The sequence below is a fragment of the Tachyglossus aculeatus genome, chromosome 3, assembly GCF_015852505.1.
Source record: "Tachyglossus aculeatus isolate mTacAcu1 chromosome 3, mTacAcu1.pri, whole genome shotgun sequence".
In the NCBI taxonomy this organism is placed as follows: domain Eukaryota; kingdom Metazoa; phylum Chordata; class Mammalia; order Monotremata; family Tachyglossidae; genus Tachyglossus; species Tachyglossus aculeatus.
In genome coordinates, this window is record NC_052068.1 from 90005999 (window position 1) to 90019077 (window position 13079).

General features: G+C 43.5%; 1 protein-coding gene across 2 annotated transcripts in view; it reads right to left on the reverse strand.

The window, feature by feature from the left end:
* Positions 1–233: 233 nt before the first annotated feature.
* Positions 234–13079, reverse strand: part of C3H18orf25 (chromosome 3 C18orf25 homolog) — a 104414-nt gene continuing 91568 nt past the window's right edge. For both annotated transcript variants that reach the window (XM_038744258.1, XM_038744256.1), the window contains one exon: positions 234–4682. In XM_038744258.1, the coding sequence (XP_038600186.1) occupies positions 4493–4682 (190 nt within the window). In that variant the 3' untranslated portion in view covers positions 234–4492. The remainder of the gene's footprint in view (positions 4683–13079) is intronic.

A 13079-nucleotide genomic window follows, 5' to 3' on the forward strand; every position in this document is an offset into this window, starting at 1 on the left:
CATGGAGACGTCAGCTCAGAGGGCTGTTCACCTAGGCCTTTTTCCCCATCTCATATCATCCAAGGAAGCCACGCTAAAAGAAGAATCTCAATGGAAAGCTTCCGTTGTCAGGAAACGGTCACTCTGGCGTTCAAAACAATTTCACTTTCATAGCTTAAAAATATTTTTGGAGACGGTTCCACTGTGCTGATTAACTTCAGCAGAGAAAAAAAACACCACTTCAGATAACATTCTTGTTTAAATACACTCTATTTTATTTTGTCGTAAAATAGTTTAACCTTTATGCTACAGACTTGTTTCAAAAAACAGAAGGTCTTGTCTTGCACCAAAAAATATATATATAACACTCTGTTTTATTATTTTTTCTCCAAAGACCATTAAATACTAGATGGAAACAAGAACTAAATAATGAATATCAAGAAGAACCAATTTTTTTTAAAAACTAGAGTTGCACATTTTAAACAGGAATTATAAGCAATGATTTGTCCTCACTGCATCAAGTTCCAAGTTCAAACTCCAGCAACAGCAGATCTGTTTAAACCGTCAAGTGCATTAGGCCCTAGCCACACAATGGCTAGCTAGCATTTCACTTTCTTGGTGAGAGAAGCAGAAAGGATTTAAGGTCTCCCTCTCTCTTTGCTCTCCTTAAAAAACAAAAACAAAAACACATTTCCTAACTATCCAGTGATTGTGGTTTTTTTTAAAGATCACTACCTTTTTTTAAAATTTGTTAAGAATATAAGAAATATGTAGTGTTTTAAATAAAATGGGGGGAAAACCAACAGCATCATACTAAAATATGCAATTATTTTAAACAAAAACAGTGCACAATCTGAGGAAGTCTGGTTAGGGTGCAGTCATTTTTATATATACATGGAAGTCACATCATATACAGACTGAAAAAATGAAGACTGTGGAGGGAGGGTCTTCTGTTTCTACAGGGAAGGCTGAATTGTCTCAGGTTTCATAAAAACTGGTCTTTAGAGGTGAAACAGTAAAAAGCAAGCAACTAACTAATCGCTCTGAGTTTCTCTACAAAGCTCATCTGGCAAGGATGATGCTCAAGTTGTAAAATTAGCAAATGACTTATTTTCACGGCTGTGGGATGTTCCAATTAGGTGACTATGGATTCCATTCATTACAGACCTCCCAACTCCAAACCAGAAACACGCCAACTCCCAAAAAGCAGCAAATACCTCTCGCCGGCCAGGATCACAAAATAACAGAGCTGGCGGTTTCCCGATTTCAATTTGTTTTCCTTGCCAAACAGGAACCATTCCCCAGCCTGCTATTACCATTGAACAGGGGCGTACTTTTAGGTGCTGCAACTTTTCCCCCTATTGATATTCTGTGCTTTCAAACACGAGGCCGTGGAGCGAATGTTTAAGCCAAATTACCAGGGGATGGCCCATCTCTACTCTGCCAACTGGTGCTCCAGAAAGGTCCTCTAGAAGGCATGTTTCAGGCTTGCCAGTCTTACAAAAAATCACGCAGCTGTGTCCACCACAACCCCTGTGGGATGCACTGGAGCCGGGGCACCAGGGGTCATCCGCCACCACACAAGTGAGCACAAAAAGCCCACAAGAGTATGTCGCTATCCGAAATACCCTGCGGGGATGATGGGCTCTTGAACTTGCAGTGGCAACTGTGGTGGATGCAGCTGTGAGAATTCCTGGATGATAAGCAACCTCGGTGTGTTCCGCTTGCTTGGTATTTATCCCGAGAGGAAAACAATCACTTCTGTTAACAGGCTATTCACTGGGAAACAAGGAAACGAAAAACGAAACCCAACACCTTGAGTGGACAAGAACAGTTGGGACTGACAGATTCAGACTGAATAACTTGCCCTTTTGGTTGTGCTGACCCAGCCCACGATTTTAAAATGGGACTTTCCATTTCCACGGCTGAACCCGAGAGTAGACGTGAAAAGGAAGCAAATCTCCGTCCCGTGAACGGTAAAATACAGCAAAGAATATGACTCAACAAAGTTAACTGATCAAATTTAGGGATTTTCTGTAGTAGGTGAGGACTGGAGGAAGCCCAAAAGGCTCTGTAAAAGGAAGCAGATGGGATCATGTAGCTGATTCTGGTTCTGCCGTTTTAAAATGCCTCTTACGACAACATGTTGCCACAAACGTCTGAGGTGAAAGGCCAGATCTATTGTCATGGCAAAGCAGGTGACACCTTTAGAAATGAAAAAGCTTAAAAAAACAACAACAAGAGGTGCGGCCTTAGAAGGTGACATATCCCCATCTGGATGGAATCTATGAGAAAATACGAATTGGCAAGACACCGTGGGTAATGATTGAATTATTTTTCCCCCCAAACGTTTAATTTTGAACCTGGCTTTCCACTCCAGTGCACCTTGGCAAGAGTAAGGCCGCCTGCAGAAGAGGGGCGGTTGAGTATCGGGACAGTCAAACCATGTTGCCCTCCCAGGGCAGAATCTGCAGTCTCGAGACAGGACCTGAGGGGCTAGAGGAGTTACACCTTCAGTAGGGTTCCTAAGTGCAGCTTCAACTGGAACCCTGATTCAATACAGTGCTTGCAGATGATCCCTTCTTTGAAGCAGCAGCCCAAGTGGGTTGCCTGTTGCCTCAAAGAGAGGGAGAGAGGGAGGTATATGTATTCGTGGCAAGGACGGGGCAGCGTATCAGTGGAGCTGATCTCAGTGGCAGGCCCCTAAGAGCTACTGGCGTGAACGGGTTTTGCAGGTGGCAGCACAGAGTAAGGGTCTGGACGGGCCTGGTGGTTTAGGCCAGGGATCAAAAAGTCATTATTCAGGCCAGACTTGGCATTGCTCGACTCGACTCTCTTCTCTAATCCTGTTCTCCCATCCCCTATTTCTCCTCTACCTAGCCCTTCCTCAACAGAATAAAATCTTTGAGCCTCAGGAGCCAGGTCAGGCTCTAGAATGCCAGCCCATGAAAACCTCTGACCAACAAATCAGCTGAGTCCTCCGGGGACAGGGCAGGCAGTGATCAGAGGACCGTACGATAAAGGGGGATATTTTAGACTCCCTTTTTTTCCCCCCTTCCAGAGTGTGTCAGACTAACATCACAACTGAAAAGCACTTCAGCTGTCTTTGCATCCCAAGGCTCAGAGATGACACTGTTCAGCTGCACATGTTTAATCTTGGCAAGACCAATAAGCAACCAAGAGAGTCCCTTCTATGCGCAACTACAATCTAGAGGTCGGTTACCCTGAATTCCTCAAATGGGCCATTTTGATCATCTCCGCCCTAGATTAAATAATGCAAAAAAACCCCTCGATATTATTGGTATTTTACTTCTTACGGTATGCTTTTGAAGGTGTTTTATTTCCTAAAGACGGAGGCGACGAATGTACTGGAATTGATGTCATAACTACTTTTGTGACCTTAGGGCTTGATGGCTGAGTACTTTAAGAGTCTCCCCTCTGTAGAGGGCATTTAGGAGCTTAAACAGATTTCAGCTTTAACACTAAATCCCTAACGTTTCCCTCTGTCAGGTTGTTTATATGTACTTACTGACAGAGCTGCCAATTTCTAGATCGGTTAATTTTCCAGTTATTTGAAGACACGTGCGGGCACGCAAACACACCCACACCCACTCACACACAATTAACATGGAATCAATGTCTCAGAGCCCTCGGACCGCCTAGAAAGTGTCACCTTAGGGTAGAGGCTTGTTACAAAAAGTCCCTGTCCCAAGAACAACGTTTTTCAGAAAGTCATGAGTTAAAGTAGTGGACTGGAATGGAAGCCATAATAATACCATGGATATAAGCATTTGCTATCACAAGCATTAGAACCATGTCATTAATTCATGCTGTGGCAAATCGCCAGCCCAAACAGTAGTTGCTAAAGGAGGCAGAAGACTTGATCGGGAAGAGAAAACAAAGACGAATGTTTTCTGCTTGAAAGGAAAAACTGTTAAGTGCATTTAAGTGCACATGTTGCCTTACCAAATGAGTGCTGGTAACATAATCCAACCCGGTATGTGTGCAAATGCGAACGCTCTGGGGTAGGTGGGGAAGGAAAAGGGGGAATTCACACTGAGAACATTACTGCTGCCATTCATACAGAAAAATATCCACCTCCAAAGCCAAAATACAAATTCGCTGGCAATTAAAGTGGTATTGTTCCACCAGGGGTGGGTCTGTACATTATTTCCTCAGATTAACAACCACAATATGGCTCTGTGGTTGTTTTTATTAAAATCCACCATTATCTCTCACCTTCCTAGTGAGGAAGAGAGAAAAAGGGTCCTAATTTGGGGGAAACCAAGTCATTTTCTAAGTGACTTTAAAAATAAAATCTCTACTTCTGAAAAGGGCAATTCTCCACAAATTTCAATTCCACAAATGCCAAGAAAGGGGCTTCTGAAGCTGAGCTATGACGACGAACTTTTGTGCCACAAAGGAAGGAGGAGGAAGAGGAAGAAGGGCCAGGGAGCAGGGCGAGGGGGAAAGCAGTGGGGGGAAGAAGGGCTGAAGAAACAGTGACGTTGTATTACAGTAGGTATTTGCGTCTGGTATCCTCATCCAAGGTGAGATCGACTACTTCCGGAGGTGAAGACCAATTCTGCTGGGGTGTCACAGCTGTCCACGATTGCGTTTGTCGGGTGCTAATGTACTGCGAGCCTGAGCCGTGCTTCCATGATGACACACTCTGAATCACCCCTCCTCTGGGATGTACACATCTGCACATAGGGAAACAGAGACACAAAAACCATTAAACTTTCCGACGCGCAAAGCCAAATGCTGCGATTTACAGGGGGCGGACAATCACGACCTTAGTGACAGTCGTGAACTCTACCATTAGACTCTTCCATTCTCTATATGCTTGTCAGTCAACATGTTTCCTAACTACGGGATAAGCCACGAACAGAGTTTAACGGAGATCAGTCAAGGGTGTCAACCCAGGGCTCAGTCGGAGAGTTGGGAATTCAAGTCCCACCCTCGACGCTGATTCAGCTTGGCTAAGAAACTTCATCTCCCTGGGCCGTGGACTCTTCGTCTGTAGACGGGGACGATGCTACTTGCCACTAGTACTTGGAAGTATTTTGACATTCCCCCGGCCCTCAGGTTCCAAAGCTTGGAAGGCGAACTGCTTCAACTCCCAAAAGTAAAAGAAGATTGGTTTTTCAATCACTGGTGCCCATACAAAAGCAATCATTGCCAGACACCAAAACCCAAACTGGATTTCGGCAGCCCCTTTGGCTCTCATGAATCCCACGGGAACAAGATCGCTTCCTTCAGCTTTAAAGAGCCAAAGAAGTATCATGTGCGGTATGAGGGCCAGTGAGGCTCAAGATGGCAGGTGGCATTACCAATCTGCAGTCTTACAGCCCTGCTTTCAGCTACGGTGCCATGGGACGGTTGACCATTTGGGTTTCGGCCCAATCGAGTTCCCAAAAATCAATCCATCCGACTCAAAGGGGAAGCAACCACAGAGGTCATCAAAACTCGTTTTCCCATTGAACTACTGAGCCTGTGGCCCTGAGCCAGCGCCACTGAAATGGCTTTTGGCAGTAACTAAGAATGCCAGAGGGCGTTTTCGTTGAGGCCTCACACTCCTGAGATGGGAGCAAACAGTGGGGCTTGGATCTCCTAGGAATTTCTATTATAATATGATTCGGCAGTTTATTGGAGTAGTGGCCAGTGCATAGGGCTCGGCCTATAAATTGATCTACCCTGACAGACCTATTCTAATAGTCTGACATACAGCTTGGAATAAATAAGGAAGAATGGCACTGATCCAGGAGTTCCTCCACTTGCAGAATTATTCTCTGGAGAAGCAGCGTGGCTCAGTGGAAAGAGCCCGGGCTTTGGAGTCAGAGGTCATGGGTTCAAATCTTGGTTCCGCCACTTGTCAGCTGTGTGACTTCGGGCAAGTCACTTCACTTCTCTGGGCCTCAGTGACCTCATCTGTAAAATGGGGATAAAGGCTGTGAGCCCCACGTGGGACAACCTGATCACCTTGTAAGATCCCCAGCGCTTAGAACAGTGCTTTGCACATAGTAAGCGCTTAACAAATGCCATCATTATTATTATTACCTAGTTAAAGATGTGAATACTAGAGGCTGTGGGAGGGAAAGCAGGTTTGAGCCCAGTATCAACCCCTGCCTGACCTACAGAGGATGCTCATTTAATTGGGCAGAGCCACAAATTCTTTCCCTCCCCACCCAGTGCGATCTCAGCTCTCCAGATTTTGAAGCAAAAAACAACACCAAAAAAAACAAACAAGAGTTCCACAGGCAAGAGTTCCAAGCTCCACCCAGGGACTGGATCTGAAACTAGAGTACAGAGAAAAGGACGAGGAAGAAAAGATAAGGTCCTAAAGCTTGATGATCCAGCCTTCTGTCAAATGGATTGGTTGTCATTTGGGGGCTGAGATGAGCTCAGGCCACAAAGATGAGTTGGATGGTCAAAGAGTTTGGGGGTGAAGGGAGGATGAGGAAAAAGCAACACCACTTTTTTGAAAGAAAGGATAATTCTGAGATTAATTCCTTGAGAGAAGCTCAACATAAAAAGCCCAGCAAGCTAAAGTGTGAAAGGTCGAGGTAAAAGAAGGTCGCTTCATGTATTCATTTTTATTAATAAAGTATTATTATGCTTGGAATAAAGTAATAATGATAATACTTCTTGAGCGCTTACTAGGTGAGCATGTGCTGGGATAGATACACGATAGGCTGAACACAGACCTTGTCCCACATGGGGCTCACAGTTTAAGTAGGAGGGAGAACAACTATTTAATCACCATTTTACAAATGAGGAACAGAGAAGTTAAGTGACTGGCCAGAGGTCACAAAGCAAACACTTAGCAGAGCTGGAAGTCCTCTGACTCCCAAACCTGGCTCTTTACACTAAGCCACGCAGCTTCCCAAGGGCAGCATGGGAATATATCCCAAGCGCTTACTTCAGTGCTCTGCTCATAATAAGCATTCAAATACCACTGATGATTATGACATATGTATATAAGTTTATACAGAATTGTAGCTGCCGATGAATTAGCTTCTAAATTCACTGATCTTATTTCCCTCCTCTCCCCTCCTCTCATCCCAGTTCATTCTAATGTTATAAATTCTTTACTTATATTAATGTCTGTCTCCGGCACTAGACTGTACACCCATTGTGGGAAGGGAACGTGTGAACCCACTCGGTTGTATTGTACTCTCCCAAGTGCCTGGTACAGCGCTCTGCACGCAGTAAGTGCTCAGTACCACTGATGAGAATGGTGATGAAATGGTGGGAAATCCTTTAAAATCTATTATTCCAAAGAAAAATATTTTGGAGTCTAAGACATACAGTTAATACAGAGAAGCAGTGTGGCTTAGTGGATACAGCACAAGTCTGGGAGTCAGAAGGTCATGGGTCCTAATCCCAGCTCCGCCACATCTTCTGTGTGACCTAGGGCACGTCACTTCACTTCTTTAGGCTTCAGCGACTTCATCTGTAAAATGGGGCCTAAGAGAGTGAGCCCTATGTGGGACAGGACTGTGTCCAACCTGACTACATTTTATCTACCCCAGAGCTTAGAAAAGTGTTTGGCACATAATAAGAACTTAACAAGTACCATAATTATTATTATTACATGAAGGATTTTTGCCAAAACACAAGAGACTATACTGCAGCACCTCTACAACGGCCAATGTCTTGAATAATGAGAAGCAGCATCCCTATTGTAAAGAGCATAGACTTGGGTTTTAATTCTGACTCCTCCGCTTGCCTATAGTATGTCTTTGGACGAGTCACTTAACTTCTCCACGCCTCAGTATCTTCATCTGTAAAAATATAATTTCAATATTTGTTCTCCCTCAGACTGTGAGCCCTATGTGGGACTGGGACAATGTTCAATCTGCAAACCTTTATATCTACCCCAGGGCTTAGTACTCTGCTTGGCACATATACGTGTTTAATATCACAATGATTATAATGGCTTCCTTAGAATACTGTAAGAGATTCATTGGCAAATAAAGTCATTTACCAACGTTCAGAAAAATACTTTGAAAATATACCCCAAATAAACTAAATATAAATGATAAAAAATACACATTATGTTCTAGATTTAAAGTGATGATTTAAAGGTATAGCAAGGGGAATCTAAAAAGGCAGGGGCAGCATGGAAATACGAGCCTAAAGCCTCACTTTAACCTTCCTCTCCACTAAGCCGCTATCAGAGCAGTTGGTAAATTGGGGAATGGCTGGGTTTTACTTTCTTCTCCTTTCTGTGAAATGGCCAAAAGCCAGACAGATGGAGAAACAGAAGCAGCAAGTGGCCTGAAAAACCCAGAGTTGTCTCCAATCAGAAACAAGATGACATCAAATCCTAACTCAAAGGGTGGAAAGATAAACACTGGAGAAGGCTTGGGAAACAAACAAGCTTGGGTGGTCAGCCTCATGACACAGATAATTTATTTTTAGAAAGAAGGCCACCGAAATCAGTAGTTCATGCGGCACTCTTAGTGACCACGCATATTTTCTAGTTTCCTTCCAGGAAGCCTGAGTAATTTCAAAAAACTTAGAAGACTTGATTTCTAGGCCTTCGGTATTCCCTATCTGCCTCAACAATCTTATAAAATGTTCAGCATATTTGAACATGTTTAAAATTTCCTATTTTGTCTCTAATGAACCTTGGAAGCAGCGTGGCCTAGTGGATAGAGCCTGGGCCTAGAAGCCAGGAGGACCTGAGTTCTAATCCCCTCTCTGCCGCCTGACTGCTGTATGACCCTGGGCAAGTCACTTCACTGTGCCTCAGTTACCTCATCTGTAAAATGGGGACTAAGACTGTGAACCCATGTGGGACATGGACTGTATCCAACCTGATTACCTTGTATCTATCCCAGTGTTAAGCACATAGTTAGCGCTCAACACTATTAAAAAAATCAATCGTATTTACTGAGAATGTGCAGAGCACTGTACTAAGCACTTGGGAGAATACAACACAATTGGCAGACACATTCCCTGCCCATAACGAGCTTACAGTCTAGAGGGAAGCCATTAACTTTAAAACCAAATCAGCACCTCTTTCCGTTAACTTCTTGAGAATCACTGACATTACTAACAGTCAGTGACAAAAAGAGGTGCTGAGGGGTTTGGGGGGTTGTGTGTGGTTTTTTATTTTGTTTGTTTTGTTTTTTGAAAAAGGAGGGGAAATGGAAAGGGGCAGGGTGGGAGAATAGGCTTCTAGAGCAGCAGGACCAACTGAAGGGGACTCAGGACATATTTACTTTGGAACATCTCTAACACAACACCGTAATACAACACTGAACTCAGCCCCGGTTTAGTCTTGGCCCCAAATCCAAGGTCAACCCTGTTGCAGCAGTGGTGGGGAGGGAGGAAGAGCAAATAACATGTTGAGGGGGGAGGAGGGACGGGAGGCGGTGAAATTCATTTTAGCCAAAATGGCACAACAAGGTAGATGGCCAAAGAAGTGACACCCAGAGGCAGGGCCATTACCGTGACAGCTGCACTGCCTTCATCTAATGCATCTAAATTTGCCGGAGTGTGTTTCACCTGTTTAATTTTCAGAATTATGGCCGATTCCTCCCCTCCAGTTCAGAGTCAAGCAAGTCAAGAAAATCAAAGGTAGTATCTTAGATAAAAAGAAATGGGGTAGTGATGATGGAGGTGTGGATTAGGGAGGATTTGAATTTAAAGTGAAATACACTATTATACTGTTTTGAGTCAAGTAGGATGTGTATATGCTTATCGTGCTATTGTACGATCTGTGAGAGTAACAGACCATCATACTGTGGACCGATTTCTTCTTTTTTTTTTTTAGTTAAAAATCTGTCCCACATTTCAGGAAAATTAATATTGGAGATGTTCTTTGTAGAAATAGCCTGTTTTAGTCCTCAAACATTTCAGTAGTTTGCCAAATGATCATCCTTTAGTAACAGTTAGGGTTATACCAGTTCAAAATGGAAATATCCCTTTGATTTTTGTTCTTTGATTAATTTATAGCCACATTATACAATCCCCTCCCTAGTAGTGCTATAAACAGGAATGCATTTTTTTAGCTCAGCAGTGATGGATTTTGAAATAACCAATGAAAGTATCTCTCTGATGATACGTAGTTTAATCCACTGTTGCCGACTTGTACTTCCCAAGCGCTTAGTACAGTGCTCTGCACACAGTAAGCGCTCAATAAATACGACTGAATGAATGAATCAATCAAAACTGCTAATGACACACCTTGACCAGCCTAGAGGTAGCTTCCCACCCAGGGAGACCTACCGCTCAGAAAAACCCCTGGGTGGAGAGGATGACGCTTCAGGAAAGAATAAGTCAAGCATGTCAACACAAAGCAGGCATCGGCTAGAGATGCATTCAACTAGTTCAGAGAGCATGCTTTCTATACAGTGGCTCTAGGAAGCGTGAAACCTGAAGTGAAAACATCAAGTCTAAAATCTAACAGAGAAAGGCTTCACATGCATGAAGAAAAAAATCACTAGTTTAAATAAATCACAACCAAAAGATTTCAGGGCAAATGCCAAAATATTTCCATTAAGGAAAAATGGCACGAACTACCTGAGTCACCGCAAACCAAAAAATTACCTCGAGGTCAAATTCCTGAGTTTAGCAATCCTTACAAATCCAATAAAATTGTGGATATGAAGAAGAGAAAAATACAATGAGAACAGGGCAACTAAATCCAAAGAACAGCTAACTACGCATGCAAATCAAATGAGAGTAAAAAGATGTGGTTCAAAACCTAAAACCTTTATTCCACGTGATAACCCTGACAGAAGCCCCCATCAATACTTCGTAACTGCAACCCTAGACCTGCAAAAGAAATAAATTCCAAATGAGAAAATGCACCCTTAAGAGGTGCAATTTGGAAGCGACTAACAAGGAAAGCCTCCCCATTTGCTTCTCAGGCCCATAATCTGAATGCTTAGCCTAAATGAGAAGCCACTGAGAAAGGCGCTAAGACCACCTACTGAAGAGGAGAATGAAGACTTGACTCTTTCTTAAGTTTAAATATGCACATCCCTAAGTGCACTCCAATAACAGAATACTAAAAATATAAACAAGGTTTTTACTTCATGGACACCATTATATTTGCTACCAAAGTTAACAGCGTCGACCTGAAGAAAGCCTCCAGGAATCCAAACGGGAAAGAATCTCCATTTTTATGCTTCTGTGCTTCAGCTCATCATTTGGTTCATGAAGAACATTTCTGAAGGGCTCAGGATTGTACTCGTATTGTTACACTGCATCTTTTGAAAGCCGGTGTTCGAGGTTCAGAAATTGAGACCCCAAATCTCTGCCTGGTGGATTTACAAAGTAGCTGAGATGATCAATGAAGATGATAATAATAATAATAATAATAATAATGGCATTTATTAAGCGCTTCCTATTTGCAAAGCACTGTTCTAAGCACTGGGGGTGTACAAGGTAATCAGGTTGTCCCACGGTGGGCTCACAGGCTTCATCCCCATTTTACAGACGAGAGAACTGAGGCCTGGAGAAGTGAAGTGGCTTGCCCAAAGTCACACAGCTGACAACTGGTGGAGCCGGAATTTGAACCCATGACCTCTGACTCCAAAGCCCGGGCTCTTTCCACTAAGCCACGGACCAGTGAAAAGTGCTGGAGTTTAGGGTTTCGGTTTTATTACTTGACATGTACTTTCAGTTTCTTCATTCTCCCTCAACTTTCATATTAAACAATGGGGAGGATAGTTAGACAAACAAGTTCCAACTACACCTTCTTGAAAGGAGGGAGCCTGAAAAAGTGATTTCATGGAAGAGAAAAAATAGGGTCATCCTCAGGGATGGGAAGAGGCCACAGAAAGATGGGAATGATATAAAGTTAAGACATGGTCACATTCTGCAACTGGCCAAGGGGAAAAGGAGGACACGGAGATTAGTGAAGTAACAAAGATGGGAGCTGAGTGTGTGTGTGTGGGAGAGGGGTGTGTGTGAGGGGGTAAACGTTAAGTCCTAGAATCAAAATCTGAAGAATAAGACAATAATTTAAGATGACTGCTATACCTACAGCATTGTGAACTGACTGTGGACTGACATGGTGGATTGTGGAGGAAGGGCGAGAAGCAGGGAGGCCAATATGGTGGGTGCTGCAGTAAGCCAGAAAATACAATATTTCTAGAGAGAGAATGGTTATTCATTCAATCGCATTTATTGAGTGCTTACTGTGTGCAGAGCACTGTACTAAGCGCTTGGGAAATACAAGTTGGCAACATACAGAGACGGTCCCTACTCAACAGTGGGCTCACAGTCTAGAAGATGGGCTCCTATATACAGTCCTGAAGTTTCAACAGTCTTTACAGGTTGCATGGCCTAGTGGATACAGCATGGGCCTGAGAATCAGAGGGACCTAGCTTCTAATTCTGGTTCCGCCACTTGCCTGTTGTGTGACCTTGGGCAAGGCATTGATCTTCTCTGTGCCTCAGTTACCTCCTCTGTAAAGTGGGGATTAATAATAATAATAATAATGGCATTTATTAAGTGCTTACTATGTGCAAATCACTGTTCTAAGTGCTGCGGAGGTTGCAAGGTAATATGGTTGTCCCTCGGGGGGCTCACAGTCTTAGTCTCTCCCCCTTCTCCCCCTCCCCATCCCCCCGCCTTACCTCCTTCCCCTCCCCACAGTACCTGTATATATGTACATATGTTTGTACAGATTTGTTACTCTATTTTATTTGTACATATTTATTCTATTTATTTTACTTTGTTAATATGTTTTGTTTTGTTCTCTGTCTCCCCCTTCTAGACTGTGAGCCCACTGTTGGGTAGGGACCGTCTCTATATGTTGCCAACTTGTACTTCCCAAGCGCTTAGTACAGTGCTCTGCACAGAGTAAGCGCTCAATAAATATGATTGAATGAATGAATGAACCCCCATTTTACAGATGAGGTAACTGAGGCCCAGAGAAATTAAGTGACTTGCCCAAAGTCACACAGCTGACAATTGCCAGAGCTGGGATCTGAACCCATGACCTCTGAGTCCAAAGCCCAGGCTCTTTCCACAAAGCCATGCTGCTTCCAGCATGATTAATACTAAGAGCCCCATGTAGGACATGGATTGTGTTCAACCTGATTAGCCTGGATCTTCCCCAGTACTTAGTACAG